The sequence below is a fragment of the Bubalus bubalis genome, chromosome 4 (genome assembly GCF_019923935.1).
Source record: "Bubalus bubalis isolate 160015118507 breed Murrah chromosome 4, NDDB_SH_1, whole genome shotgun sequence".
Classification (NCBI taxonomy): Eukaryota; Metazoa; Chordata; class Mammalia; order Artiodactyla; family Bovidae; genus Bubalus; species Bubalus bubalis.
In genome coordinates this window covers 163,229,097-163,254,781 of record NC_059160.1, presented here as the reverse complement: position 1 = coordinate 163,254,781, position 25,685 = coordinate 163,229,097, and the positions used below count along the sequence as shown (strand labels likewise).

Here is a 25,685-nt window from a genome sequence, read left to right as displayed (position 1 = left end):
TTTTTGCAAGACACGAATTAGTGCAAATGAACCGCTTTTAACTAGATGAAGGCGAACGTAACAGCTTCCTGCCTAACAAAGTTTGGGGATAACTTCAGGGGCTCCATCTCCTGACAGGAAGGAACCAGTTCTGGAAATCTATAACGAAGAAGCACAGTCAGCCTCAATCCACGCTCACCTTCATTAACAGGGGTTCGAGCTCCCCGATCCTGAGGGGCTTCTGTGAAGAGGTCACTCTGCTTATAATAAAACAACACAGTTCAAAACAGCACAGGAAAACGGAGCTGTATTTCAAGATTTCTAAAGAAAAGTGTCTTATAAAGTTTAAAAAATACACATCTACTGTCTTGACAGAAAATCAATTCCAAAGTGAAGACTATGATGAAATCAGACCCCAAAACAGTTTAGGTCTTATTGTTATTATTCAGCCGCTAAGTCATGTCCAGCTCTTTGTGACCACATGGACTGTAGCCCCTCCAGGATCCTCTGTCCATGGGATTTTCCAGGCAAAGATACTGAAGTGGGTTGCCTTTTCCTTCTCCAGGGTATCTTCCTGGACCAAGAATCAAACCCACATCTCCTGCATTGGCAGGCAGATTCTTTACCACCGAGCCATCATGGAAGCCCAATTTAGTCTATAGAGAAATTAAATCCAAACATGTAAGAAGATAAAAGACATTAAGAAACAACCACTTAAGCAGTAAATGTAAATTTTTCACTATTAACACTCTCACATCCTCTCCCTACTTAACAAAGGCATCAAGATACAGTATTTCCTCACTTTGTGACCCTTAGTTCAAAATCTCCTAAAATATGAAAGTAGAAGCAACTTCCAACTAAAAAGCCATTGTTTCCTCACTAAAGGAACTGAGAGTTATTTCTTCCTTGCAAACCCATGACACAGCTATGGAGAGCTTCACTGATTACCACGGGCTCACCTCCTCATCCTCATCATCAAAAAGTCCCTTCCCTCCACTGAACAGGCCGCCTCTAGAACCAAACGGCGAGAAGTCTTCATCTGTCAGCTTCGGGGGTGCGAATAAGTTATCTTCTTCATCTAGCAAACAGAAGGGAATGCTTTGCATGGAGAATTAAAGATGGGTTTGTAACTCCAATTCTGGGGATTAACATTACAATACCTCCAAAACCGGCAGGGAGTTTATCTAACCATATGTAGTAAGCACTATTTGAATGCTGGTGGTCTGAGGGCCTTCAGACAAAAACCCATCGAATTCCTTAAAAGGTTCTTTGGGTTCCCACTCTCAAGTGTGTTAGGCATCTGGAGCAGAGTGAACTCTGCAGGCGATCCCTTTCATCTCATTTCTTCTGAAGCAAGTATATGCTTCAGTTGCCATCAAGACCTATCCCACCAGAATCTGAGCGACAGAAGGGTACACTGAGGAGAGATGAGACTGACACAGCCCCAGGTGGAAATACAATGGACATTACTGCTGAACGTGAAAGGGCCTGATATGATATTCCTTACTGAAAACAAATGCTAGCAATCCCTAGTTTATAAATATCTAGAAAGACAGCTAATGGTCCCTGTAAAATCCAGTAAATCAAACCTTTAAAGCATTTTTAACCCACACTCACTTCTCCCCACACCCCCAAAAGCATGCAGTTAAATCCTTTCTAAAAGTGAACGGAGACAGACCTCATTTGTCAGCTTTAAAAGAGGCATTTTAATGAATTACGGAAGCGATATTCCCCTTCCTGAGTCAAGAGCCTCCTAAAGAAGAGGATCAAGGGGAAAGACCTACCATCTGAGGGAGTTTTCCTTTCCTTCTTCTCTTTCAACGTCTTCTGAGGTTTTGCATCCCCTGGGGATAAGGCTTGAAGAATATTTCACAGTTTAGTAACACTCAGTCTACTCTACTGAAGCTTCACAAACATCTGCCACCCTCACAATTCCTAAGATGAGCGCAAGACATTCAACTTTGCGTGTCTGCTCCAGCAGAGCACCCACTCAGTGCCCTACCCAGAGAAGACACTCAGACGTGCCTCTTTTTAAGGCAGAAGGGTCCAGCTACCACAGCAGGTCACACACATACCAGGATTGCACTTGCTGAAAGATTTCTTCTTGTATCTTTCCACTTTGTTAAACCACTAGAAAATATTATATGCTACATTGTTAGTCAAAATAAAATACAGGAGTAAATACTAAGCCAGGGATTTTTAATCCAGGGCCGATGGTTCTCTCCGTTATTCATTAATCCCCTGAAACTTCATGTATAGACGTGTGTATGTACATTTTTCCCGGGGAAGGGGGCGGTCCAGTGTTTACTTATCAGAGAATCTATGAAGCAAACCTGGTAAGAACTGCAATTTATGCTTCTCATGCCTTAGTAATTAAACAGGAAACCCACCTCAGGGCAGCCCAGAGAGGGGTCCCGACGGCCCACCGCCTGTGAGTGCCTCTCAGAGGCGGCGACGTACCTGTGTGCTCCTCTTCCATCCGGCTCGAGGCGTCCCCTTTGATCCGAGCTGCCAGTTCATCAGCAAATGTAGTAGGCCTGCTTCTTTTCTACAGCCAGGGAAGACCAAAGGAATCACTTGTTTGTACTATTTTTTGTGACTAACTAGTAGTTTATTTGGGGACACCTAACAAAACTATCCAAACAATGGCAAAGAAAGTGACGGATGAGAAGATGTTTTAACTAAATAAATGTAAACATGTGCACCCTATAACAGATCACCAGAGAAAGAGGACTCAGTGTTCCTTCAAAGGGAGATGCTCTTTTTTTTTTTAATACTTCAACTTTAATACTCAAAGATCTAGACAAGAAAAATATCACAAGGTCCTTGGGGGGAGGAGAATTAGGATCTTGAAACTCTGAATGTGAATATATATTGAATGATCTAACTAGTAAAATCTTAATATTTGGAGAAGAAAGTGGTACTTGTTTGGCAACTTGGGATGCTAAACTATTATTCCAAAAGTGAAAATGAATTACGGAGCAAAGTGATGAAGTGAAAGGTGAGATGATGCAAAACGAGATGGTTACAAATATAAATGACAATGAAAGGAATGAATCCTAGGGGTCGTTTCTGAACCCTCGCCTGGTGATGGCAAGTACAGCCTTTCTTACAGGCCTAGAATTTTCTTCCATGTCTTCAGCATCTTCCTCCTCCTTCTCAGAGTCAGCAAAAATGTCGCAACCATCATCATCCTCTTCTTCATCACTCATCGGTGCAATGTGCTAAAAGCATAAACCAGCGCATTAAAAGTATCAGATAGGGGCATCAAGCTGAAAAAGATACTACCACTCAGCTTTAGACTTCTCCTTCAAAACGGAAGAACAAATAATGCAGCAAAAGTTCCAAAGCAGTAAATGTGCTGGAGCAAATCATACACGAGACTTATTTTCTGTGCAACAGCAAAAAATGAAATATTAAAAATGTCCACCACTAGCCTAGAAAATCCCATGGACGGAGGAGCCTGGTGGGCTGCAGTCCATGGGGTCGCTAGAGTCGGACACAACTGAAGCGACGTAGCAGCAGCAGCATACTTACTTATGTTCATTTCTCTGCTGCTGCTGCTACGTCGCTTCAGTCGTGTCCGACTCTGTGCGACCCCAGAGACGGCAGCCCACCAGGCTTCCCCGTCCCTGGGATTCTCCAGGCAAGAACACTGGAGTGGGTTGCCATTTCCTTCTCCAATGCAGGAAAGTGAGAACTGAAAGTGAAGTCGCTCAGTCGTGTCCGACTCTAGCGACCCCATGGACCGCAGCCCACCAGGCTCCTCCATCCATGGGATTTTCCAGGCAAAAGTACTGGAGTGGATGCCATTGCCTTCTCCGAAGTAAGTATACTACTATCTTAACAAAAATATTAATAGTTAAAAAGAATTAACTGTAACAACTGGAGAGACATCCAAGGCGGTCCAAGCAACAGAGCAGGGAATGATAAACCCAGAATGAACTCACTGCCCCCGACACACGCCACTGCTACAGACACGGGCGTGAACTCACTGCCCCTGACACGGACATATCTGTAAAAGTGAAGGACAGCACTTGGAAATATGTCCTTTCAGATAACACCAGTTACCTCTAGACAGTGTAAAGATATGAAGAATAAATGACTCAAACAATCTTATGTGTTAAGTTCTAATTTTTACAAAGGTAGCCACTGTATATAAAAACTGTTTAGTTTTTTTAATTTTTTAACATTTAAATCAATAAACTGTGCCAATCACTATGCTTAGATCACTTTTTCAACTAATTTAATCCTTTGAACTCTGAGGTTAGCAATGGCACACAAAACAAGTCTATTTTCAACAATACAAATAGTTCCACCAATGCTTTTAAATCACATTATTTGAAAAACTGTCTGAATTTAAAGTGTTGTCCTTTGCTTTTACAAATATGTCCATGTTTGTAGCAATGGTGTGTGTCAGAGGGTAGTGAATCTTAAGAGTAAATTGCATAAAAATACATACACTCTCCAGAAGGACCGACTATTAAAATCATAAAGACAAGCCACATTTGTGACACACGGCAGTGAAAAACAAAAGTAACATCAAAAGGTGCTGAATCTTTCATTTGATAGTTGGAAATTTTTGTGGAAAAATTTTTTCTCAATTAGGAAAGCGAAATACAAACTGGAATCATCTCAATATACTGCTGAACATATACTATGGTAGAAAAAATCACATAATTCCAGTGCTGATGAGATTCTGGGAAAATCATTATGCACCATCTGTTAATCTGGAATGTCTCTTAAACAGTAGTATCAAGTAGTATTAGATCACCTAATTTCTAAGAAAAGAGGTCAGAGGCAAAGGGTTTTTAGGAATGAAAACTCTGAATGCAGTATTATCTCAAAAATAAAAATCTTAAAACTATTTCCCATACACATTTAGAGACTACAACAGTACCATGCTGCTGCTGCTAAGTCGCTTCAGTCGTGTCTGACTCTGTGCGACCCCATAGACGGGAGCCCATGAGGCTCCCCTGTCCCTGGGACTCTCCAGGCAAGAACACTGGAGTGGGTTGCCATTTCCTTCTCCAATGCAGGAAAGTGAAAAGTGAACGTGAAGTCGCTCAGTCGTGCCCGACTCTTTGCGAGCCCATGGACTGCAGCCCACAAGGCTCCTCCGTCCATGGGGTTTTTCCAGGCAAGAGGACTGGAGTGGGGTGCCATTGCCTTCTCCAACAACAGTACTATACACGTATGTTAAATACATAAGCTTACAAAGCAACTCACAAAGACGATTTAAAACGACAAAGAAATCCTTGTGATGAAATTCATATGAAAATTTCAATATGGGTAATTGGGCTCTTTAGAGGCTCTGTTTCTCAATTTTTTTTTTATACTTCTTTGTTGTCCAGGAAAAATGAAGAAAATATAAAGTAAAATTGAGAAAAAATATACAAGGAAGTAGCCTAAAAACATTAAAATTTGAAGCAAACATGAATATCTATAAATATGAATAAATCCTTACTTTCCCGTAAGTCATTCAAAAGTAATTTTAATATAGATTTATTATACATGCTATGCTTAAATTAAAATTTAAAAGTCACTTCAATATATGCATCTTACCCGGTTTTGATCATTGTCACTATGATTGGCAAAATCTTCATCTGACTCCTTTTTGGGGAGAAAAGAAAGGCTTTGTTAACATTGGCTCTACTTGGAAGTACAGAAATGATGTCGTGTCTAAGTCTCTAGGGCAGCCACCACTGACTGGTTTCTGAACTGACTGCTGATCACCTGAAGTATCAAGCTGCAGATGAGGTGGAGAGTTGGCAGTATCACCAAGGGCTATTCCAGTTACATATCACCTTTGTAATTCTTTTAAACCTCTTTGACAATGTACTCATATCAATCTGCCCCATCATTTCTAACCTTTGGATTAAGAGTTGCACATGTAATTAACTAACTTATCAAAAGCTAGTTTGCATTGGTTTGCATTCTCTATTTTCCTTCTAAGTAAAACCACTACTTCATCAGGCCCAAGAAGGGAACATCAGTATTTAATACAAGCCATTAGGTAAAGAGTTGCTTCAGTGGCTAAAAGCAAAGGGTTTAGCTACTGACAATCAGTGAAAGCAAGGCTGTTTCCACAAAGTTCATTTCCTTCTATCAGGTGTTTTGAGGGGAGGGCTGGAGGCAGGAGGAAAGGAAACCAACTGTGCAAACGGAGGAGCAGCAGCGGGGAGGAGCGCGCTACAAAGCTGTCGCCTCCGAGAAAGCAACACTCAGGAACGATCCTCCGGAGAGTTCCTACCCTTTGCAGTAACACATATTCCATTTAAAGGAACAACGCCAGATACAACAGGGGTCAAGGCCAAGGCCCGCAGACTCTGAGGCCTTAGAGAACAGGGAGTCAGATCAGGCTCTTTGGGTGTGAAGATGCCAGAGGTCGCAGTAAAGCTAACATCTAAGTGGACGCTTTCAGCAAGCTTCTGGTCTAGAAGGTTTTAGAGTAAAGAAAGTTTTAAATATGGACTTTTCTCGTAGAATTACTCAAAGATAGAACTTACTCAAAGACTGTATCTCAGGCAGAGATTCCACCAAACTATCTAAGTTGTCCCCCTCAAAATACATTGGTAAGAAGAGGATATGGTGGGGAGGCGGGAGGGAGGGTAACGGTAAAGGTAATGTAAAAGGTTAAAGCAGTTTTCTTTGGTTTTGTACACAAGAAAAAAAGGAACTTCCCATCCCAAGGAAAAGACTTGAGAACATGGCTTCTATTACTATTAAGAGATTGTTGTAAACAAATTGCTAATTCATGAATATGTTATTTACTGAGCCTGCTAAACCCACCCTAAGTTTCCTGCCCACCATGACGTGGACACACCGGCAAGCCCTTACCTCTTCCTCGTTCTCTTCTTCACTGTCTGCGATACTCCCACGATCACTGCCTACTGAACCTTCTGGTTAGAAGAAAGATAAAGGTTATAGCCAATATTCATAAGGAAACATTCTTAATTTCTTCTCAAGATCACAAACCGCCATACATCAACATCAAAAGATTTTGATAAAACCATCCATACTCATTCACTGGAATTAAAAGTGTCTTCACTATAGTGAGGAATGGAATATTTACATAGGCTCAAAGTATTTCCCCACGGGATATTTATTAGTTACAAAAAAATATATTAGTTACAAAGGAAAAAACTGGCTTATACTCTTTGACGATGTCACGGTTGTGAAAAGCAAAAAGAGGCTGAGAAATGGTATCAAACCAAAAGACCAGAGAGATCTGACAACTACATGCAGTGAGGAGACTGGATTTTGAGCCAGAGAAAAACAGAGACTGCAGAGGACATTACTGGGACAACTGGAAAAATGGGGGTATGACTGTGAGGACTAGCTAGTATTAAAATCCAGTAAAATCCCCTAACTTTGGTAATCATACTTTTTGCTACTGTTGTTGGAGACCTGTCAATTGGTGACTTTATTTCATATAAAAGTTACTAGGGGAAGAGGTCAAAAAGTCAAGTATACTTGACTTGAACATTCTTGCCAAGTCTCACAGGATGCAACCACTTGGATTAATTTTTTCCATTAATAAACAGGATACAAAAATTAAAAGTCTCACATCAAAGCCCAATACATACATCCAACCAAGATGACAGATGGGCAAATGAATATGCAGAATGTGCAACTAAGTAAGAGAAAGTTCTTATTCTTCAGATCAGATCAGATCAGTCGCTCAGTCGTGTCCAACTCTTTGCGACCCCATGAATCACACCACGCCAGGCCTCCCTGTCCATCACCAACTCCCGGAGTTTACTCAGACTCACGTTCATCGAGTCAGTGATGCCATCCAGCCATCTCATCCTCTGCTGCCCCCTTCTCCTCCTGCCCCAATCCCTCCCAACATCAGAGTCTTTTCCAATGAGTCAACTTTTCGCATGAGGTGGCCAAAGTACTGGCGTTTCAGCTTTAGCATCATTCCTTCCAAAGAAATCCCAGGGCTGATCTCCTTCAGAATGGACTGGTTGGATCTCCTTGCAGTCCAAGGGACTCTCAAGAGTCTTCTCCAACAACACAGTTCAAAAGCATCAATTCTTCGGCGCTCAGCCTTCTTCACAGTCCAACTCTCACATCCATACATGACCACAGGAAAAACCATAGCCTTGACTAGACGAACCTTTGTTGGCAAAGTAATGTCTCTTATTCTTAGAAATACACAAAGAAATACAGTTGTCCCTCAAGGGATAGGTTCCAGGACCCCCTTTCCCCAACAGACACACACAGACACAGACACAGACACACACACAGACACCAAGATGGCGCAGTGTCCGCATATAACGCGCGTCCTTCTCCTGTAACAGCCTTAACTCATCTCCACATTACTTGTAACACCTAATACAATGTAAACGCTATGTAAACAGTTGCCTGTGCAGCATGGCAACTATTTGCTTTTGGGACTTTCTGTAATTTTTTATTCCCAAACATTTTCTATCCAAGTTGGTTAAATACATAGATGCAAAACCCATGGAGATGAACTGCCAACCATATACATGAGTAAGGCGGCATGATGTCTCCTAAGTAGGTTCAGGAGAAAGTAATACTATATATAAAAGAGAGAGAATGATACACAAATATGGTGAAGCATTCACAAATGGTAACCTGGGTAAAGGGTATGTGAGAGTTCCGTGTCCTAGTCTTATAACTTTAAGACTTTAAAGTGAAGTTTGAAATTATTTTTAAATAAAAAGTTAAGCTATAAATGTTAAAAGCAGCAAAAGTATGCAGTGCAAAAGTGTACCTTCACTAGAAAGCTCTCCAAGACCGACATCTTCCTGCTCCATGAACAGCTTTGACCCAATTAAATAAGGTAAAGGGCGGTCAATGTACAGATCCTGTGAACAATGGAAGGGAACAGGCAGTTAAATATTTAAGTTGAAAATAAAATTAGGTATTCCATTTGGCATCCTCTTCCATCTGACTACCCCAAAAAAGTTATATAATAAAAGAGAATAAGAATAAGAAACACAGCAGGATTTTTTTTTCAATCACTAATTTTAAAAAAGTTAAATCCTAGGTAAAGACAGAAAAGTAAAGCTGATTCATAAAGACTTCCCTTCTCAAGTGCCTAATTACATTAACAAAAATGGCAAAGGCTTGTAAAAAGTTTACCAGCAGTAACTGAACAAAGAAAGGGGCACAACTTCATAGCAACATGCCCCAAAGGAGGAGGACCAAGGAAAGAAACTGGAAATCCTGACAAGCTTTGACGATGGTGACCTATCTTCCTCCCCTGAAGAGCAACTTGGTGAGAAAAAGCAACCAATCAACGACCCTTGAGAACAAAGTCCTCAATGTGGAGAAGCACACGGAGGAAATAACACAGTCAGTGGGTAGTGGGGTGTATGGACAAACAGAGCAGAAGGCACAAAGGGAGGCAATGGAGTAGGCCACCTCCACGCTGCATCGGGCAGAGGCAGGAGCACAGGCAGAAAGCATGGGCTGGACAAAGAGCGACAGCTATTTACTGAGGACTGTCAGCTATCTACAGGGCAAGTATCTACAGTCAACATAATTAACTAAAGGAATGTTTCCAACAGACTGATAAGAACCTATCTAGGAGAGGGAGGGGGGAAAAAAAAAACCCAAAGAAAATAATAATAATGCCCCTCAGAGGTTCACGCGGTAGAATTTAGAGAAGTGAAGTTGGTAAAATAAGATCAGAAGATCAAACAACAGAATAAAATGAAGTAGACCATCTACAGGTACATGTTAGAGATTCTTCCATTTCAGGCCATTACAAACATCAAAAATTTAGAGCCAAAAAAGCACTCCACCCTGGAGGCATGGTCCTTTGGCTTTAACAACTCTTCCCTATAAAAAAGACACTGGGAACAGAAGAGAACAGTTCTGTCCTTGGAAAATGACAGAAAGTTTGGGAAGGTTCATGTAAAGGTCAAAGATACAGCAAAAACTAATTTAGTGCAAAGAAATCAAAGTGCTAATTGGGCTGACTGTTCAGTGACTCAGAAGGCTTGTTCCCATGTCTTTCTGTAACAGAAAAACTGGTGAGAGACTTGCAAGGAGGAAATGTGACCCAGGCAATACATTTTCCAAGGTCTGCTGTGTGAGTCACTCACTCAGTCGTGTCCAATTCATTGCAACTCCATGGACTGTAGCCCACCAGGTCTGTCCACGAATTCTCCAGGCAAGAATACTGGAGTGGGTGACCATGCCCTCCTTCAGGGGGTCTTCCCAACCCAGGGGCTGAACCCTGGTTTCTGCACTGCAGGCAGATTCTCTACTGCGTGAGCCACCAGGGAAGCCCTGCTGCTAAATCCCTACAGTGAAAAAGCAAGACGACGACAGCGTATCAACGTTAAAGGACCAGCCCCAGCTCGGCAGGGTTGGCTCAAACTGCAAGAGAAACGTGCGGTGAATACACGATCAGAAGAGACTGGTTTTGCAGCATGCGTCAATTCACAAAGCACTGCTGTGTCACAAGGCCTCTCAAAATCAGTAAGGCAACCTCTTGTGTTTACTACTGAGCCAACCTGAGAGAAAGTAACAGTAAAGCAGTAAGTACCTGCTAGGCCAATAATCTCTTCATGAACACTCACAGCGGTTTTATTGATACTGGCTAAAACCTGGAACAACCCACATGTCTTTTAACACTTCTGAGGTCCCTCTTTGTGCAAGCTACAGAATGTCAGTTTCCCAACAACCCCTGCCTCTCATGAGCCTCCTCATCCTTCGAAACCCAATTCAAACCTCATCTTCACCCTACTTTCTCCAGCCAGAAGTCAAAACATCTATGGTTGTGACTTTTGTAACTGCCTCCTTTCTCTGGCCATCTGGCATGGTTATGACAAGCATCTTGAGAGTAGGAATGAAGCCCTGCATCTCTGTACTCCCCCAACTTGGCACGCTAGTACCCAGGAAGTGCTCAGTCGATGCTCCTGAACAGCAACCCTCTGACTGATGGAGTCAATATGAGGGCGCTAAGTGACATCCTCCCTTCCTACAGGTGAAGGCCGCATCCTAACAATTCTGCGCCCAAGGACCCAAGTCACAACAGGTGTAAGAGTGAACATCACAGTTGCATGTCTTTACCTTTGGCTCAAGGATCAATTCCATGCGCTCATTAGCATCATCTTCTTCAGAGTCTGAGTTTCCTGCCTTTATATCTAGTTGCTCAAATGCACTGTCCAACACCTGTAAACCGTAGTTCACGGCCTCCTGGACTTTAGGAATCAGATCTACTTCTTTCTGTTCCCGGGTCTTTTCCTAGAAAAAGTAATTTTTAGTAAGATCTCCAGTATATTGATACCACCCTAATAAAACACTGGGAATGTTCACTGAAGCCTAGACTCATGCTCAAAAACATACAAAACCAAAAAAACTTAATTAAAAATGTTGTTCTTAATCATTTACAACGTTAAAAAGTTGAAAGTCAAAGATTTTGCTGAATGCCTCAGCACAGACTTTGGAGTGTTAAGTCCCAAATGTGTCTATGCATTGAACACGCACCAAACTACAGAAGGTTCCGGAACTCCAGGTTCATCGTTCACAAAAACAAAAGCACAATGGAGTGATGATGCAGCCTCTGTAGACTATGTAAAAGCGCCCGAAAACAATGAACGGCACGTCATAAGACAACAAGGGGCACCTTCCCTCCCTGCTTCTGAAGGAACAAAGGGCCTAGGGTTTTAGCTCTGCCATGACTGTACCCAGTAACCTTGGTTAATGGTCCTTAGGACAATTTCAGAGGTTAAGACTTAGAAGAAAATACTCCAGGCAGAGTCATTATTTTTCAATTACAGTTAAAAAAATAACTGGACGATTACAGTTTATAAACTTGTTTCAAACCAAGAGAGAGTCTGTTTCATCTCTAATCTATCCTGTACGTTACCCTAGAACAAGGCCCCCCACCTCGACAAAACTTTGTACACAACACCAACCTGCTGAAAATATTCCACCCATCTCCACTTCCTGTAACAGCAGCGCTCACACATTCAACTGTGTCATCAGTTGTAGGAAGTATTGCAGAATATATTTAGTGTCATTTCCTCTCCTCACCAATATTCTGCAAGTTGACATATAATTACAGAAACAAACCATACAGTTTTCCCTTTTTCTGACACACCACGTGGGATCTTAGTTCCCCAACCAGTGACCAAACCTGCGCCCCTACCCTGGGACAGTGGCGTCTTAAGCACTGGACCCTGGAAGTCCCCATACACTGCTGCTTTGAAAGCCAAAAGGGAAAACCTGAGGAGTGTTTGATACTTCTACCCCAAGTGCAGAAGTCTTTCTAATTTACCTTTTTTGTTTTGGCTGCGTCTTTTTTGCACTCTGGTATTTTTGATTCTAAGTTAAACACCTAACACTGTACTAAGTGTGCAAAAACATCCTTGTGGATTTTTTAAAGACAATTCACTAAATAGCTATCACTTTAAACTGAATCTTGACTTGGTATAACCAGATATTACTACACTTAAAACAGTTTAGCAAATCTATTAAAAATAAAATTTTTTTTAATAAATTTTTAAAGGCTAGAAACAGGCAAAACTGTAGCTGGTTTCTAGTACCCTTTCGTAGTCTAACACGTTCATATGTGACAAGTAGCATGGCATTCTTCTTACTTTCATTCTTAAACTGGTAGTAATAAGAAGCAACACAGTCCTGAAATGACAGGGATACACAATCTTCAGAGAACTCACCACCTACTGCCCAGTATGGCCCGTTTTGGTTTTGTTTTTTTTTTAATAACCCTCAAGATAAAAAAGGTTTTTACATTTTTAAAGGAGGAAGGGGAAAGGATAGGAGAGGAAGAAAAGAAGAAAAAGAAGCAAAGGATAGAAATCAATGCAGCCAGCAAACAAAATATTTCTTACCTGGTCCTTTACAGAAAATCTCTACACACCTCTGCTCTACTCTTAAGCCAGAAATCAGGAACTTAATCTACACATTTCTTAATACAATGAATTTCAGAAACAAACAAGTTCAATTGTTGAGCTGTCAAAAACCAGCTTCTGCCATTTCTCCTAAAGTCCATCTCCCTGCCCCACTCTCCCTCCAGCAGCCGTATCATAAATCACTACTTTTCTTCTCTAAAGAAGCCCAAGAGAAGAGTAATTCAAAGCAAGTACCTGTTCTGGTTTTTCCGCCTCAGTCTTGAGCACCGGCTCCTCCACCTCCTCATCATATACACGCTAAACAACGGAAGCAAGGTTCAGCTTTTAGTCAAAACAGCATTTGGAATCAATCGCGATGTAAGAATTCAATATACAATTTAAAAAGACAAAGACAAGAAGAAATGATTATTCAAGAAATGGCTGAGGCCAAGCAGAGAAGAGTAGACAGCTTTCCCAAAATTAAGTTTAAAGAAAAGACACAAAAGACTAGGAAACATGAAAACAAAACAAAACCTTAAATGTCATGGTTGACCACAGTCACAAAATTAACAAGAAAGCAGAGTTCACATTTTCTTGTTTAATCCAACACAATGCTGGCAGAGCACTGGTGCAGGCCCTCAAACGTGCGGCTCTGAGCGTGTCAAGTGGCAAAACCTACCCGCCAGGTGTAACAGCTTTTACATTTATACAGTAGAAACCATAAAGGTGAGTTACTTTTATCCTGTTGCTTAAAATGGTTGATACATTTTTATTATCTCATTTATAAGAAAATAGACAGGCCAAGCCCACCACTGATGTGTCAGAAGACCAGTCGTGGGATTCACCCATACAGCTTGGGCAGGTGGCTTCTCTTTTCTAATACAGAGCCATCGTTCTGGCAACTCATTGTGATTTTTTTTAACTATTTATTGTTGCCTAAACTCCCAAAGCAAAATATTCTCATTATAAATAGTGCAGTGATGAGAATGCTCTAGAATTAGACACTAGTAACGGTCACAAAACTCTAAGAACACACTAACATCTACTGCCTTCTACACTTTTAAAAGGGTGTATTTCATACTGTGTAAACTCCATGTCAATTAAAATTAAAATGTCAATATAAAGATAGTTGCAAAAGAGATATATTTAAAAATAATTCCATCCCTGCCTCCAACCTCATCCTCAGAATAATTAAAGTTTGGTGTGCGCTCCTCTTTGTTTCCCAAGGCTCTTACACAAATTTATACAGACATAGGCACATATTCAGAGTTTTCTGCCCTTCCAGCTTTGAAACAAAACTGCATTCATATGACACGTATCCTTCTGCCCCACTTTTTCACTTGATATTCTCATAAACCACTTTCTAGGTCAATGCATATAGATTTGACTCAACTGTTTTTATATCTACATAATATTTTATGGTATGAAGTTGCTATAGTTAGTTCAAGAATTCTCTATTAGAGAACATTAAGGACATTTCCAGTTTTTGCTAGTGCAAACCAGCTACTGTAAATATATACTAAATTCTTAGGCCATGGATCGTTGATTTCTACAGGCTTCTCAAAAACAGGATTGCGAAGCCAAAGGACAAAACTCTGGTTTACTCTTCAGAGCTTCTTCTAGATCTTGGTGTGGAACAACTCTCGCTGCCATGGCAACACACCCCAGTGCCCACTTCCCCGACCTTCGCCAGCAATGGAACGAGGTCGCCCATCTTTTCAAAATAACTATCAATCTGATTAGACAACGTTATTTTCAAATGTTCATATCTTCTAACCCAAGGTCAATCTGATTAAACGGTGTTATTTTTAAATGTTCACATCTTCCAACCCAAGAATTCTACTTCTTGAAATTTGGTTCCAAGAAAAATAAATACAAGCAGTCAGATGCTCATGGCATCAGATTTACATTCAAAATCACAAACACCAAATCTGTAACTCTCTGCAATTCCAATCAAAATACTAGTAGACTTTTCTGGGGAAATTAGCAAGATAATCCTCAAATTCACAGAAGTAAAAAAGCCAAGGATAACTATGAAAATTATGAATAAAGAGAAGTCACAGAGATTTGCCCTATTAAGACTTATTAGAAATCTCTGGTCTTTAAGATCGTGACACTACAGCAGACAAAGATAATAAAAGACAGAGGTCAGAGGCAGACGCACAATTACATGTGAGCCTATTCATATTCACAAGAACACACATTCATATACATGTCACTGAGGAAAAGAACTACACGATAAAAGTTACCTATATGGAAAAGAAACAAATGAGATCCCTACCTCATACTACACACACGTACCAATATACACCCAAAGACTATATATATACTCTCCACATAAGAAGAGTAAAAAGAGAGCAAAACAAACAAGCCCACACCCAAAATATTTACAGCTAAGGAAAAAAAATTTTTTAATCTGTTAATATAAGGCAGTGCACATTATTAGCATTTGTGGTTATTATCTCTTCTTTCCTAGATACACAAAATATTTTATCTTAAAAAGTTTTGTATGGGGGATTGTTAAATAATGGTAGCCATAAAATGAAATAGAAACAGAAATTAAGTTCAGTAAATCTCAGAGATGTGTTAAAATGCTTATAAAATAATATGCTAACATGAAGAAAAATGCAGGCTGCAAATACATACATATAGAAAAGGTTAAAGTTATGCACATACATATGATTAGAAAAAAATATGCCAAAGTGATCAGTGGCTGGTTAATTTGGGGTGGCAGAATTATAGTTGACTTCTGCAGCTTAAATTTTTTCATATTTTAATACTTTTTATACATATTAATCTCTCCTACTATAAGTGTCCATTATTCTTACAACAAAAAAGGAAAAAACTTGAAGTCCAATGTCTGCATGGGAATGAACTTAGAATATACATGTCAAAATCTTGAGAGGCTCTTCTTTAGTATCTGAAATTTCATATGCTGCTTCTTTTTCCATATTAAAAAAAAAAATCATTCTACAAAGACCAGAAATTAGGGGAGTAAGTTTCAAAGGCATGAACAAAAAATGGCAAATAAATCTTAAAATTGAGACTTTAACACAAGACAGCTGCCAAGGTCACTTCAGACTTTAAATAGCAAGACCATTTAACTTAAAAGACTGAGCTTCAAGCTTAGGTCTGAACAGCATCAATACCCTCCTTTTTCTCCTGCCTGTCATTAAAAACACCTCACAAGACATCAGCAGCCTTCAGAAAGCCAAAATGACATCTAGGAAACCAACCAGCAAGTACACAAAACCCGTGGGAGCTTTCAAGGGTGGGCAGGACCACGCATCTCAAGTACTCAGTTCACAAGAGGTCAACAATGCTTGCTTACCTCACCCTTCAGATTGAACTCACAGCTTCATGGGTTGCTCGATCATTTTAAAATCAGGTAGCCATTCACACAACTGTCAAATGTCTTTGATATTTCTACTTGAAGAATCTTTTCCTCATTTGGGGAGATGAGGTAAGAGGTGAAGGTGAGGAATTAAGAGAAAAATCTGACAAAGGGCTGAAATTTCTTACCACATTATACACAGCCATGGTCCTCTTTACTTTTATGATCTCTCATTAATTCATGCAAATATTCACTGAGTCTCTATGTATCAGGCTCACGGTGAACCCAAAGAACGGAACACTTAGTAAAAATGTGGGGCTTGATTTAGTAGAGAAGTTCAACACATCAAACCATATTGATAGATGTAGAATTACAGTCATAGGAAGTGCTATGAAAGAAGTCATTAATTAGGTCACTCAAGGTTTCAGGACAAAATTCCTAAAGGAACAGATTAATGAAGCTGCAAGAACTGTATTCCCTACTGAAAACGCACTGATGCACTGGCCACTGCTCATCAGCATTTCTCCTCCTTCAGAGTCCCCTTGTGAGCCTTTACTAAAGGAACTGATTTTTCTTGCCCTAAAAAGTCTTGATTGCTTTTCAGTTTCACTAACTCTATAATACAGTTCACAATCTACTAGCTGCCTCTGAGGTCAGTTACTAAAATCTAAAAACCTATTACTTTGTGTATTTTTCCAATAAACTACCATGAAACCAAATGGCACCATCATTTAAGACCGAATTGTAATACATGAGTCCTGATGTCAGGGTTTGAAGAAAACATTTGCAAAGCCAAATCACTGCCAAATGTATTATCAGCAGGTAGATTCCTTCAGTTTTATTAAGCGTTAGCCATCCTTTTAACAACATGACGCTCTACCACGAATGGAAAGAACACATAACACGTGGCATTACAGGGAGGTCTGGGAACCAGTTCGACTTGGCAGTGGCCACAAGCACATCTAGAGGGAAAGTTGGCCGCAGACTGGAAGCTGAAGAAGCACAAGACAAAGGAGACAGAGAGATGGATGTAGGGAATCCAAGGAGTGAACAGAAATCATGAACTATTACTAAAAAATAACCAAGAAAAACAAGAGTAAACAAAAAAACCTCCCACAAAAATTAGATTATCAGAAACTCAGAATATAAGAAAACTTGGAAAGAAAAGAAGAGCTGGGGAAAGAGAAGACCTGAAGGTTATTATTCAGAAAAAGAAGCTTATAATGCCCGTTTCCCCCAAAGTACCAGTCAGGACCAAGCCAGTATAAATGTGCTACAGGCACACCAGGTACAAAAGAAGGCTCCCAATTCTACTCCCTGCCCACTCTAGGGCTGCAAGACTGACTGCTGAGAAGAGCTAAGCACCTGATCCAGCGAGAAAGGTACAGAATGAGAGCAACAGATATAGTTAAAAGGACACAGAATTCAGCGGAATGAAAAAGTGATGGGACCACACACACACTACTAAAGCAGAGACGCGAGTCCTGTAGACTGCCTCTCCCAACAGGAACGATGCTCAGGACCAAGCACGGATTCTGCGCAGATGACCAGAAAATGATTACAGATTTAACTAGAAGATCTGCTGTATCTTAAGTTACAGGCAAAGAGATATTTAAAACCTTTATTCAGATCTTTATTTTACACACAGGTTCCCCCAAAAGCCCAGTAGTGGCATTTCAACCTCAATTACTAAAAATGTACAAACATGCTGTGTAAGATATCTGCAGGACAATATTTAGTCTCCTCTTAACAATCCTAAATCTTTGTATAATCTTGCAATTTTCAAAATCATTTTTATTACTTTGTATCTAACAGTCTCAGGAGATAGCCTAATTTAATAATCCTCTTTTCACAGTATAACTAACACTGATACTTAGAAAGTTAGTCACCCTATGAGAAACACAGGTCAGCTTAACTAAGCTTCCTCTCCATCTTCTAGAATAATCTCCCCTACAGTCATGGAGCTCCAGCCACATTTTATTCCTTTTTATTCTGGAATAACACTATTACAGAAAATTGTGATATTCTTTAAGAGGGGGCTCTAGTTTATCTACGTGTTCCTAGAGCCTAAAACTTTGAAACTTGATAAACCGACAAAATTGCACTTGGGTTAAAGTGCAACAATCTATTTAGAGTTGATTTTATGACACAGCTTCAGCCAGCATAACAAAGCATTAGTTCAGAATAGTCCAAGTAGACACACACATGCTTTTAATATAACTTAACAGAACATAATGCATACAATTAATAACATGCTGGTGCCCAGAGGACCAGACCAGGTGTATGGCTTTCCTTATAGAGGATAACAAGGCTTGTTGGAGGGCCATGCAATTCACCAAAACTGCTGACAACTCCAGAATTAACAATGGATGAAAACATTGGAATATCAGGAAATTTTTATCATTAGGTTTTCTCAAAGGTTTGAAAAAACAGGTAAACTTTACTAATAAAAAGGGAGGGAACATCAATTACCAAGAAGTACTACTTACACCAAAATTTAAGAGAACCTAACAATAGGTCACTTAATATCTGTGACTACTGCTCCTTCTAACAGTATTATTTCTTTAAAAATCAGATGTCACTAAGTAACTCACGTTTTCAATGAACTGGGTATTAGACAGCATAAGGAACTCATTGAAGACATTATGCAGGCGGCAATCTGTGGCTTTAGTCTCCCGAATTAGTCCATCCACTTGTTTCTTGATTTCATGAGTCCTAGAGATGGTCTGTTGTGAAAATTCCTGTAGAAACTGTAGTAGCTATTTAAAAAAAAAACACATACAGTAGTATCAATATGCGTCTATTACACGCATCTATTCTGCACATCAAAACAGAGAAGCAGCCATTTCCTTTCACACACGTATGTGTGCGTGCTGGAATGGGAAAGGGATGCTGCTTTCGACAGTACGAAGACCAAGCAGCACAGAAAAACATTGAGAAAGCTCGTCAGAACAGTGGCAGTGAGTCAATGGACACTTCCTGTCTCGTCCCCGGAGAAATTTTAAAGTGCTGTTTGGTTGTCATTCTACAGGGATCACAGACGAGAGGCAAAAAAACAAAGCACTACTCATCCAAAACTCCTACGCAAGTGGGACTTTGGAATCACGGCTCTGAGCTTGTTGGGCCCCAGGCGTAAGGTGTCTTACTCAACGATATTCATATACTGGTTTGCCTCCCACCCCACTCAGTCCAGGTCTCAACAGGGAGTCGCCTATGAGGTGCCACTGTAAGCCTGCGGCGTGGTGGAAGCCTAACTCTCAGGATGAAGCTGGCGCCTGGCTGAAAAAACCAAGCAAGGAAGAGACCACCCCGCGATGGGCGGCAGTAAGTCAACCGGCCGGCATCCGCCCAAGTGCCTGAGGACTGCCACCAGGAAGTTTTCGACAGCAAGAGGAATGTTATTTAGTCCACGAGAGACAGAGCGGGATCGACTGGGTGGAGAGGGGCTGGGACTGATGTCCTCCGCTCGCAGGCCGCGCATCACCCCCAGAAGGACCTCCCTCCCCTCCCGTCCCGGCTCCCGCCTCTCACGCCCGCGTCGGCCGCCAGCGACCAGCTCTGGCTGCTCCTGCGGATCTCCTCCACCGACCAGGGACGCTCCCACACGGGCTCGGACGCCGGCGCTCGCTCCTGGTCGGGGGTGGTCCGGTTCATCTGCAGCGGGAAGGACGAGAAGAGGGGCTGAGCTCCGGGGAGGCGGCGGACGCGGCCCAGCCCCAACCCAGAGCGCCGCCCTCACCATCCCGGCTGTGCAGTTTGGTGGGCTCCGAAGCCGCAGGACCGCACCCGCTGAGCCCCCAAAGTCTCCGGAAGCCTAGCCCCCAGCAGTGCGGCCCTGGCACGTGACCAGCCTCACGTGACCAGAGCGCCCCGTGACCTGCCCCTCACGTGACCGGATGTGGGGCGTGCCGCTGAAGGGAGGCTGGGCCAGCTGCCTGCGGGTGAGTCACGTGCATGGATCTAGCGATGATCCTACTGAAGGAACTAAGTGAAAAGGAGGAAAGCAGATATGTGATATCACTTATGTGCAGAAACTATATGTGAAATGACATAAATGAACAGTATGTGAAACAGACTCGCAAATGTAGAGAACAAACTGGTGGTTGTCAAAGGGGTGGGGGGTCAGGGGAGGAATGGATTGGGAGTTTGGGGTTAGCAGGTGCAAACTATGACATATTTAACGGATAAACGACACAGTCCTAGGAAACTATATTCAATATCCTGTGGTAACTCGTAATGGAAAAGAAGATGAAAAAGGATGTATATGTGTATAACCATCACTCTGGTGTACAACAGAAATTAAAGCACCGTAAGTCAACTATACTTTAATAAAATAATTTTTTTTAATCTGTTTCACTTTAGAAAAGAAAAAAAAAAAAAGAAGACTGCGGAAGCCAGGGGGCGCCGAAGGGGTGTACGAGTCAAGTTGAGCTTCAGCTGAAGGGCCCGAGTGGCCGGCGCGTAATTAGTCCGGAAGTACGCAGGGAACCAGATGTGTTCAGAGGGGAGCCAAAAGGATCTTGGAAGACCCATCCAAAGAGCTTTAAACGTCCGGAGATGTGTGCAGAAGAGCTCCCGGCTGCTGCGCCTCTTCCTTGCTGCATCTCCGCTGACTGTCACTGGATCAGCACACAGAAACCCAGATTTACTGGAGATTGATCTGTCTCGTTATCATCATGCTTTTAAGGACATGCGCGGTTTCAACTCACTGGGTAGGGCCTCCTTAAAATCCTTTACTCCCTAAATCCTTTACTCCGTAGGCAATGCCCTCAGATTCAAGTCCAAATTTCTCCAATGACAGGCAAAATCCATTTGTAATCTGACCCCTGCCTGTGAATCTATTCTCAACTTTCCCGGCTTCCCAGGAGCGCTCAGTGATTCAGCTGTTCTGCCTCACGCTTCCCCGAAGGTCCATCTGCAGAGACCTTCTTCTGCCAGACCAACTTAACCTTTTAAAATGAAGATTCCAATTTCTTTCCATCCCTTTGTGCCCATGGGCAAGTTATTTAATCCATGTCAGTTACCTGTCTTTCAGGAATGTGGTGTTAAATGTGGTATTTGTGAAGTACCAGGATGCCTGCCGTACTGTAAGCATTAAACGTAGCTCTTCCCGTGTTTTCTATGCCCTTTGTTTATCAAACTCTTGCCCTATGTTTTGTGTTTGCCTTGAGTGAAGACTTCCCTGATTACCCCAAGGATAGTTTTGAGTGCCCCTCCTCAGTTATTTGGGTGGGGCTTACCTCCTAGCTCAGTTCCTAAAGAATCTGCCTGCAATGCAGGATACCCGGGTTTTATCCCTGATTGGGAAGATCCCCTGGGGAAGGAAATGGCAACCTACTCCAATATTCCAGCCTGGAAAATCCCATGGAGGGGGAGTCTGGCAGGCTACAGTCCATGAGGTCACAGGAGTCAGATACAATTTAGCGACTAAACCACCACCACCACCTCAGTTATTTTCTACATGTTTACACAAATATCCAGGCTTCCCTGGTGGTTCAGAAAGTAAGCAATCTGCCTGTAATGCGGGAGAGCCTGGTTCCATCTCTGGATTGGGACGATCCCCTGGAGAAGGGAATGGTTACCCACCCCACTATTCGTGCCTGGAGAATTCCATGACAGGGGAGCCTGGTGGGCCACAGTCCATGTCCCAAAGAGTCAGACATGACCGAGCTACTAACACGGTCACGCTTTTCACAAATATTCACCATAGAGTATCACATTATATTATGTTTCATAATGTCTCATGTATAATAATATATAACATGTTTGAAGTAGTAAGAATTTACTACTTTGTACATACTACTTCATTTAATCCTCACAATGACTGTGTGAAGCAGGTACTCTGATGCTTGCATCATAGTTGAGGAAATAAGAGGCACAGAGAGGTTAAGTGACAGACGAAACAGTAAGCAAGCGGTGCCTGGAGCCACACTATTGGCCACTGCGTTGCTCCATAGCTAGCCTTACTTTCTCGAAGCAACTTCACTTTTAAGTTGCATCTACCAGCCTCCCGGCCATTCCTTCACATTCATTTAAAATATTTTTAATAAATAAAACCACTTTAGAATTTAGTTGGTAAAACTGGGCCGAGCCAATTACCAAACTTACATCTCCCCTGACATCATCATGGACAACTTCAGTTGGCACATGGGTAAGCTTGGCTTCAATGTACCTTAATCTGCATTCCAGTTCTCAGAGCCCCTCAATTACCCACACCCTGGACCTTATCAACTGAAACTGCTGACTTCTCACTGTGGACTGTAACAGAGCTGCCTCTTAAACTTCCAAGTCCCTCTGTTATTCCCTGGTCTTTTCTCAACTAACCCAAGGCTCTCAATGCCCCACCACACCATTTCACCCTCTCAGCTTGATTTCCTTGCTTCTCCTGCCTAGAGCTCATGATATTAGCCTTCGACTTCTCTTAACAGCCCATTAATAGCCTCACTTCATAGTTTTGATACATGGTCCCTGCTAGCTCCTAGCTTTGAATCAGTCTAACTATGCCCTTTCTCCTTCCTGACACCTAGGTTCCTGAAGGAAATCACTACGATTTCATATTCTGCAAACTTAGCTGGCCCCTCAGCACTGGTTAACAGTTCTTTTACTCATACTTGATCCGTGTACTTAACCTTGATTAGATCTCTTCCGTAACTTTACCATGTGGTTCCAAGTGTCCGCTCTATTTGCCTCTGCCAGAGAAAACAGACTTCCACTTCTCATTTCAACTTAAGATGTTTCTATGTCTACACGTTCTGTATCCCATACAGTGTTTTTTTTTTTTTTCTTTGCAGAAGAAAAACAATATGACTGGCAAACTCAAAACAGAATTGGGGTTGGGGAAAGATATTGCAGAGCTCACGGAACTTAAGGAAAGTCAAGCAGACACTGGTCTTGGGAAGGCCATACATAAATCAGATGAACTTGGGACAGTCTCCTCTGAGTCACCACCATCAGAAGAACTCAGTTCCAGTCATCTTCCTTCTTGGTTTTTACCTCTGAATTTCACATTCCTGAGATAAATAGAATCCCATTAGCGTCCCTCAGATCACATTCCCACTTCCCTAATTGGTTCTTCTACTGAGATCATATAGAATGGAGAGAAGTAGTCCCCAGTGAAAATTTGGGACTGTTACCAAAAGCAGGAAGAAGGGGGATTCCCAGGTGGTGCTAGTGGTACAGAATCTGCTGGCCAATGCAGGAGATGCTGGTTCAGTCCTGATTGGAAAGATCTCCTGGAGTAGGAAATGGCAACCCCCTCCAGTATGCTTGCCTGGGAAATCCCATTGACAGAGGAGTCTGGTGGGCTCCAGTCCATGGAGCTGCATAGAGTCAGACACAAGTGTACATGCATGCACACAAGCCTATGATAAGAAAAATGCTGCAAAAAGTAGGAAGAAGGGTGCTTGGCAAGCAAAAGAAACAGGCTGCAAACTGCCTAGCTGCTTGTTTCCAGTCTCTGGAAAAGTCAACCCCTTTTGCCCAAGGCCAATAACCACTATGCTCTTGACTGAGCCTTTCCTGCTTCCCCTGGAATGGTGCTGCTTTGAACTCCCCTTCCTGTGTGTTCAGTCTTACTGTCTTTACTGGTATTCCTTCACATGTTTTTGAGTCATGTTTTGTATTGAATTTATTCATGTTAAAGAGATCTTGTACTGTAATAACCATGCATGAAAATTCACATAAATCTACCTGTCATACGGGTGACCCTCTTGCTATCCTTACATAATTAAAATTGTCAACAAATGAAAATCCTAGAGGAGTTTCCTGTAAGGATATTTGTGAAGTCAAGTGTATCAGGGGAGATCTCAGACCCAGAACCTTAATCTGGGTTTCTCTGAATTAATCTGATTTTCTGTCCTGAGGTGTCTCCACGGGGATCTTGCTAAAATGTGGATTCTAAATGAACAGGTACGAGATGGGGTCTGAGACATTGCATTTCTGACAAGCTCCCAGGTGATGCCCAGACTCCTCAAACTAAAGAGTGTTGGAATAAAGAGCCAGGCTGAGTTCCCTGGTGAGCAGTACAGCTGCATGGCCAACCTTGTGAGCCAGTGTGTCTGTGCCATATGAAAAGTCACTAAGAAAGGTTGTCACAGAGGAGAGAGGCCAAGTCTTGCTTCGGGAGGCTCCCATGTAAGCCAGGAAGTGGGCCCTACAATTTATGTAGAGGATCTTCGGTGGGAGTGCAATGTATTAGGGTCAAACCCTTTGCATGGTAGTGGAAGAAAATTGCTTAGGCTTAGAAACTGAAGTAGCCCTCTCTTGAACTGTTGGCTTTAGGGGGGGCCCAGACATAGCAGGACTCCGCAGTTTCCTTGCAGCCCCCTGGACCACGGGAGAAGGAGAGGGGTCTGCCCAGCCATTGTCCAGGCACCAAGCCAATGCAAGTTCAGGAAATCAAGCATTAATGATGTTTATACACCAGGAACTTTGAGAGTCTAGTCAGTTAAGTAACCAGTAGCCACTGCATTAGCAACTTCAAAGGAGAGAAAGAAATAGAACTAGTGGTACTGAGAGAGTCCATTCCCAGGTAGGTTGATAAGAAGTCCAGGGTCCCCAAGGAGGAGAAAGGACTCCAGAGCCCTTGAGAAGGAGAAAGGAGTCTGAGGCTCTCCAGGAGAAAAGTACAAACATTGTCTTCTACATTGTTTTGTCTTAGTCAATATAACAATGTATCTTACTCGAGGTCCAGTTTCTCCTTAAGGAGGTTTTCTGAATAATCTTGTTAAGATATATGTTGTGGGAGTGAATCTGGTAAGACCTTTCTACTGTTAGCTCTAATGTTGTTAATTTAAGATGTATATTGTGGGAGTGGGCCTGGTAACAGTATATAAGGCCTTGATCAGGCTAGTGAGTGGGGGCCCTGCCTCTGCCCCCTTCTGATGTCTATGTCAGAAGCTTTCTCTGTCCCTTTTTATACTTTAATAAAACCCTGCTACATGAAAGCTCTTGAGTAATCAAGCCTGGTCCCTGGTAGCAAAGCTAAATCTTCTTCGGAGATCAGGAATCCAACATCATTCACCATAAGCTATCAGTACAATACAATCAGCAGTACTGTAAAAATTCAAAATGTAAATTCCAAATAGATTCTGCAAACTATGACTTAATACTGGGGTTTCAGAATATGGATAAAGTTCTGAGGGCTGTGGGGGTAGAGAGGAAATACTTCAGACTTTGCAGTATGAAATTTGAATTTAATGTTCTCGTAAGTATTTTATTTCTACAACAGCATCATTTTGGAAGAGCAAATTAAATTTTCCAGGTTGCCAAATAGATTTATAAGCAGTTGATTGGAAAGAAGGGACAAATTTAAACTAGCAAAATGCGTAAGCCTGATACTAATTAGTGACATAAAGAGTTGTTCTGAGTGTGCTTCCAGCTTCTCACTGCTCAAGTGGAGAGGATTTCCCTTTTTCTTGATATTATATGCTAGAGCTTGGAAAGTGGATAGCTCAAGAGAGGTCACAGAAAAGCTTTAATAGTCTAGAAACTATTGGGTCAGTTTCATTGTGTCACTGAAACCTTACCTG

At 41.8% G+C, this 25,685-nt stretch overlaps 1 protein-coding gene and 1 long non-coding RNA gene across 15 annotated transcripts in view; one reads left to right on the top strand and one right to left on the bottom strand.

Annotated features, from left to right (window-relative positions):
* Positions 1 to 20,046, bottom strand: part of LOC102397660 (WASH complex subunit 2) — a 45,172-nt gene extending 25,126 nt beyond the window's left edge. For 5 of the 13 annotated variants that reach the window (XM_025284927.3, XM_025284930.3, XM_025284933.3 and 2 more), the window contains exons 1-13: positions 19,895 to 20,046; positions 19,687 to 19,809; positions 18,750 to 18,914; positions 13,077 to 13,139; positions 11,038 to 11,211; positions 8,726 to 8,819; positions 6,820 to 6,881; positions 5,545 to 5,592; positions 3,093 to 3,203; positions 2,440 to 2,527; positions 1,764 to 1,835; positions 939 to 1,057; positions 179 to 239 (exon numbers count right to left, since the gene is read on the bottom strand). In XM_025284927.3, coding sequence (XP_025140712.3) covers positions 179 to 239; positions 939 to 1,057; positions 1,764 to 1,835; positions 2,440 to 2,527; positions 3,093 to 3,203; positions 5,545 to 5,592; positions 6,820 to 6,881; positions 8,726 to 8,819; positions 11,038 to 11,211; positions 13,077 to 13,139; positions 18,750 to 18,914; positions 19,687 to 19,809; positions 19,895 to 19,897 — 1,183 coding nt within the window. In that variant the 5' untranslated portion in view covers positions 19,898 to 20,046. Of the gene's footprint in view, positions 1 to 178; positions 240 to 938; positions 1,058 to 1,763; positions 1,836 to 2,439; positions 2,528 to 3,092; positions 3,204 to 5,544; positions 5,593 to 6,819; positions 6,882 to 8,725; positions 8,820 to 11,037; positions 11,212 to 11,885; positions 11,999 to 13,076; positions 13,140 to 18,749; positions 18,915 to 19,686; positions 19,810 to 19,894 lie in introns of those variants that run through there. The other 8 variants (XM_025284928.3, XM_006065691.4, XM_044942436.2 and 5 more) reach the window with 6 other exon arrangements.
* On the top strand, positions 19,974 to 21,273 carry LOC102399277. Of its 2 annotated transcripts, none has more exons than XR_328173.4 (2): positions 19,974 to 20,096; positions 20,518 to 21,273. It is a non-coding gene; the product is annotated as an uncharacterized LOC102399277 (long non-coding RNA). The 2 variants fall into 2 exon arrangements; XR_328174.4 differs by lacking the exon at positions 19,974 to 20,096 and adding an exon at positions 20,097 to 20,216.
* The last annotated feature ends 4,412 nt before the right edge of the window (positions 21,274 to 25,685 follow it).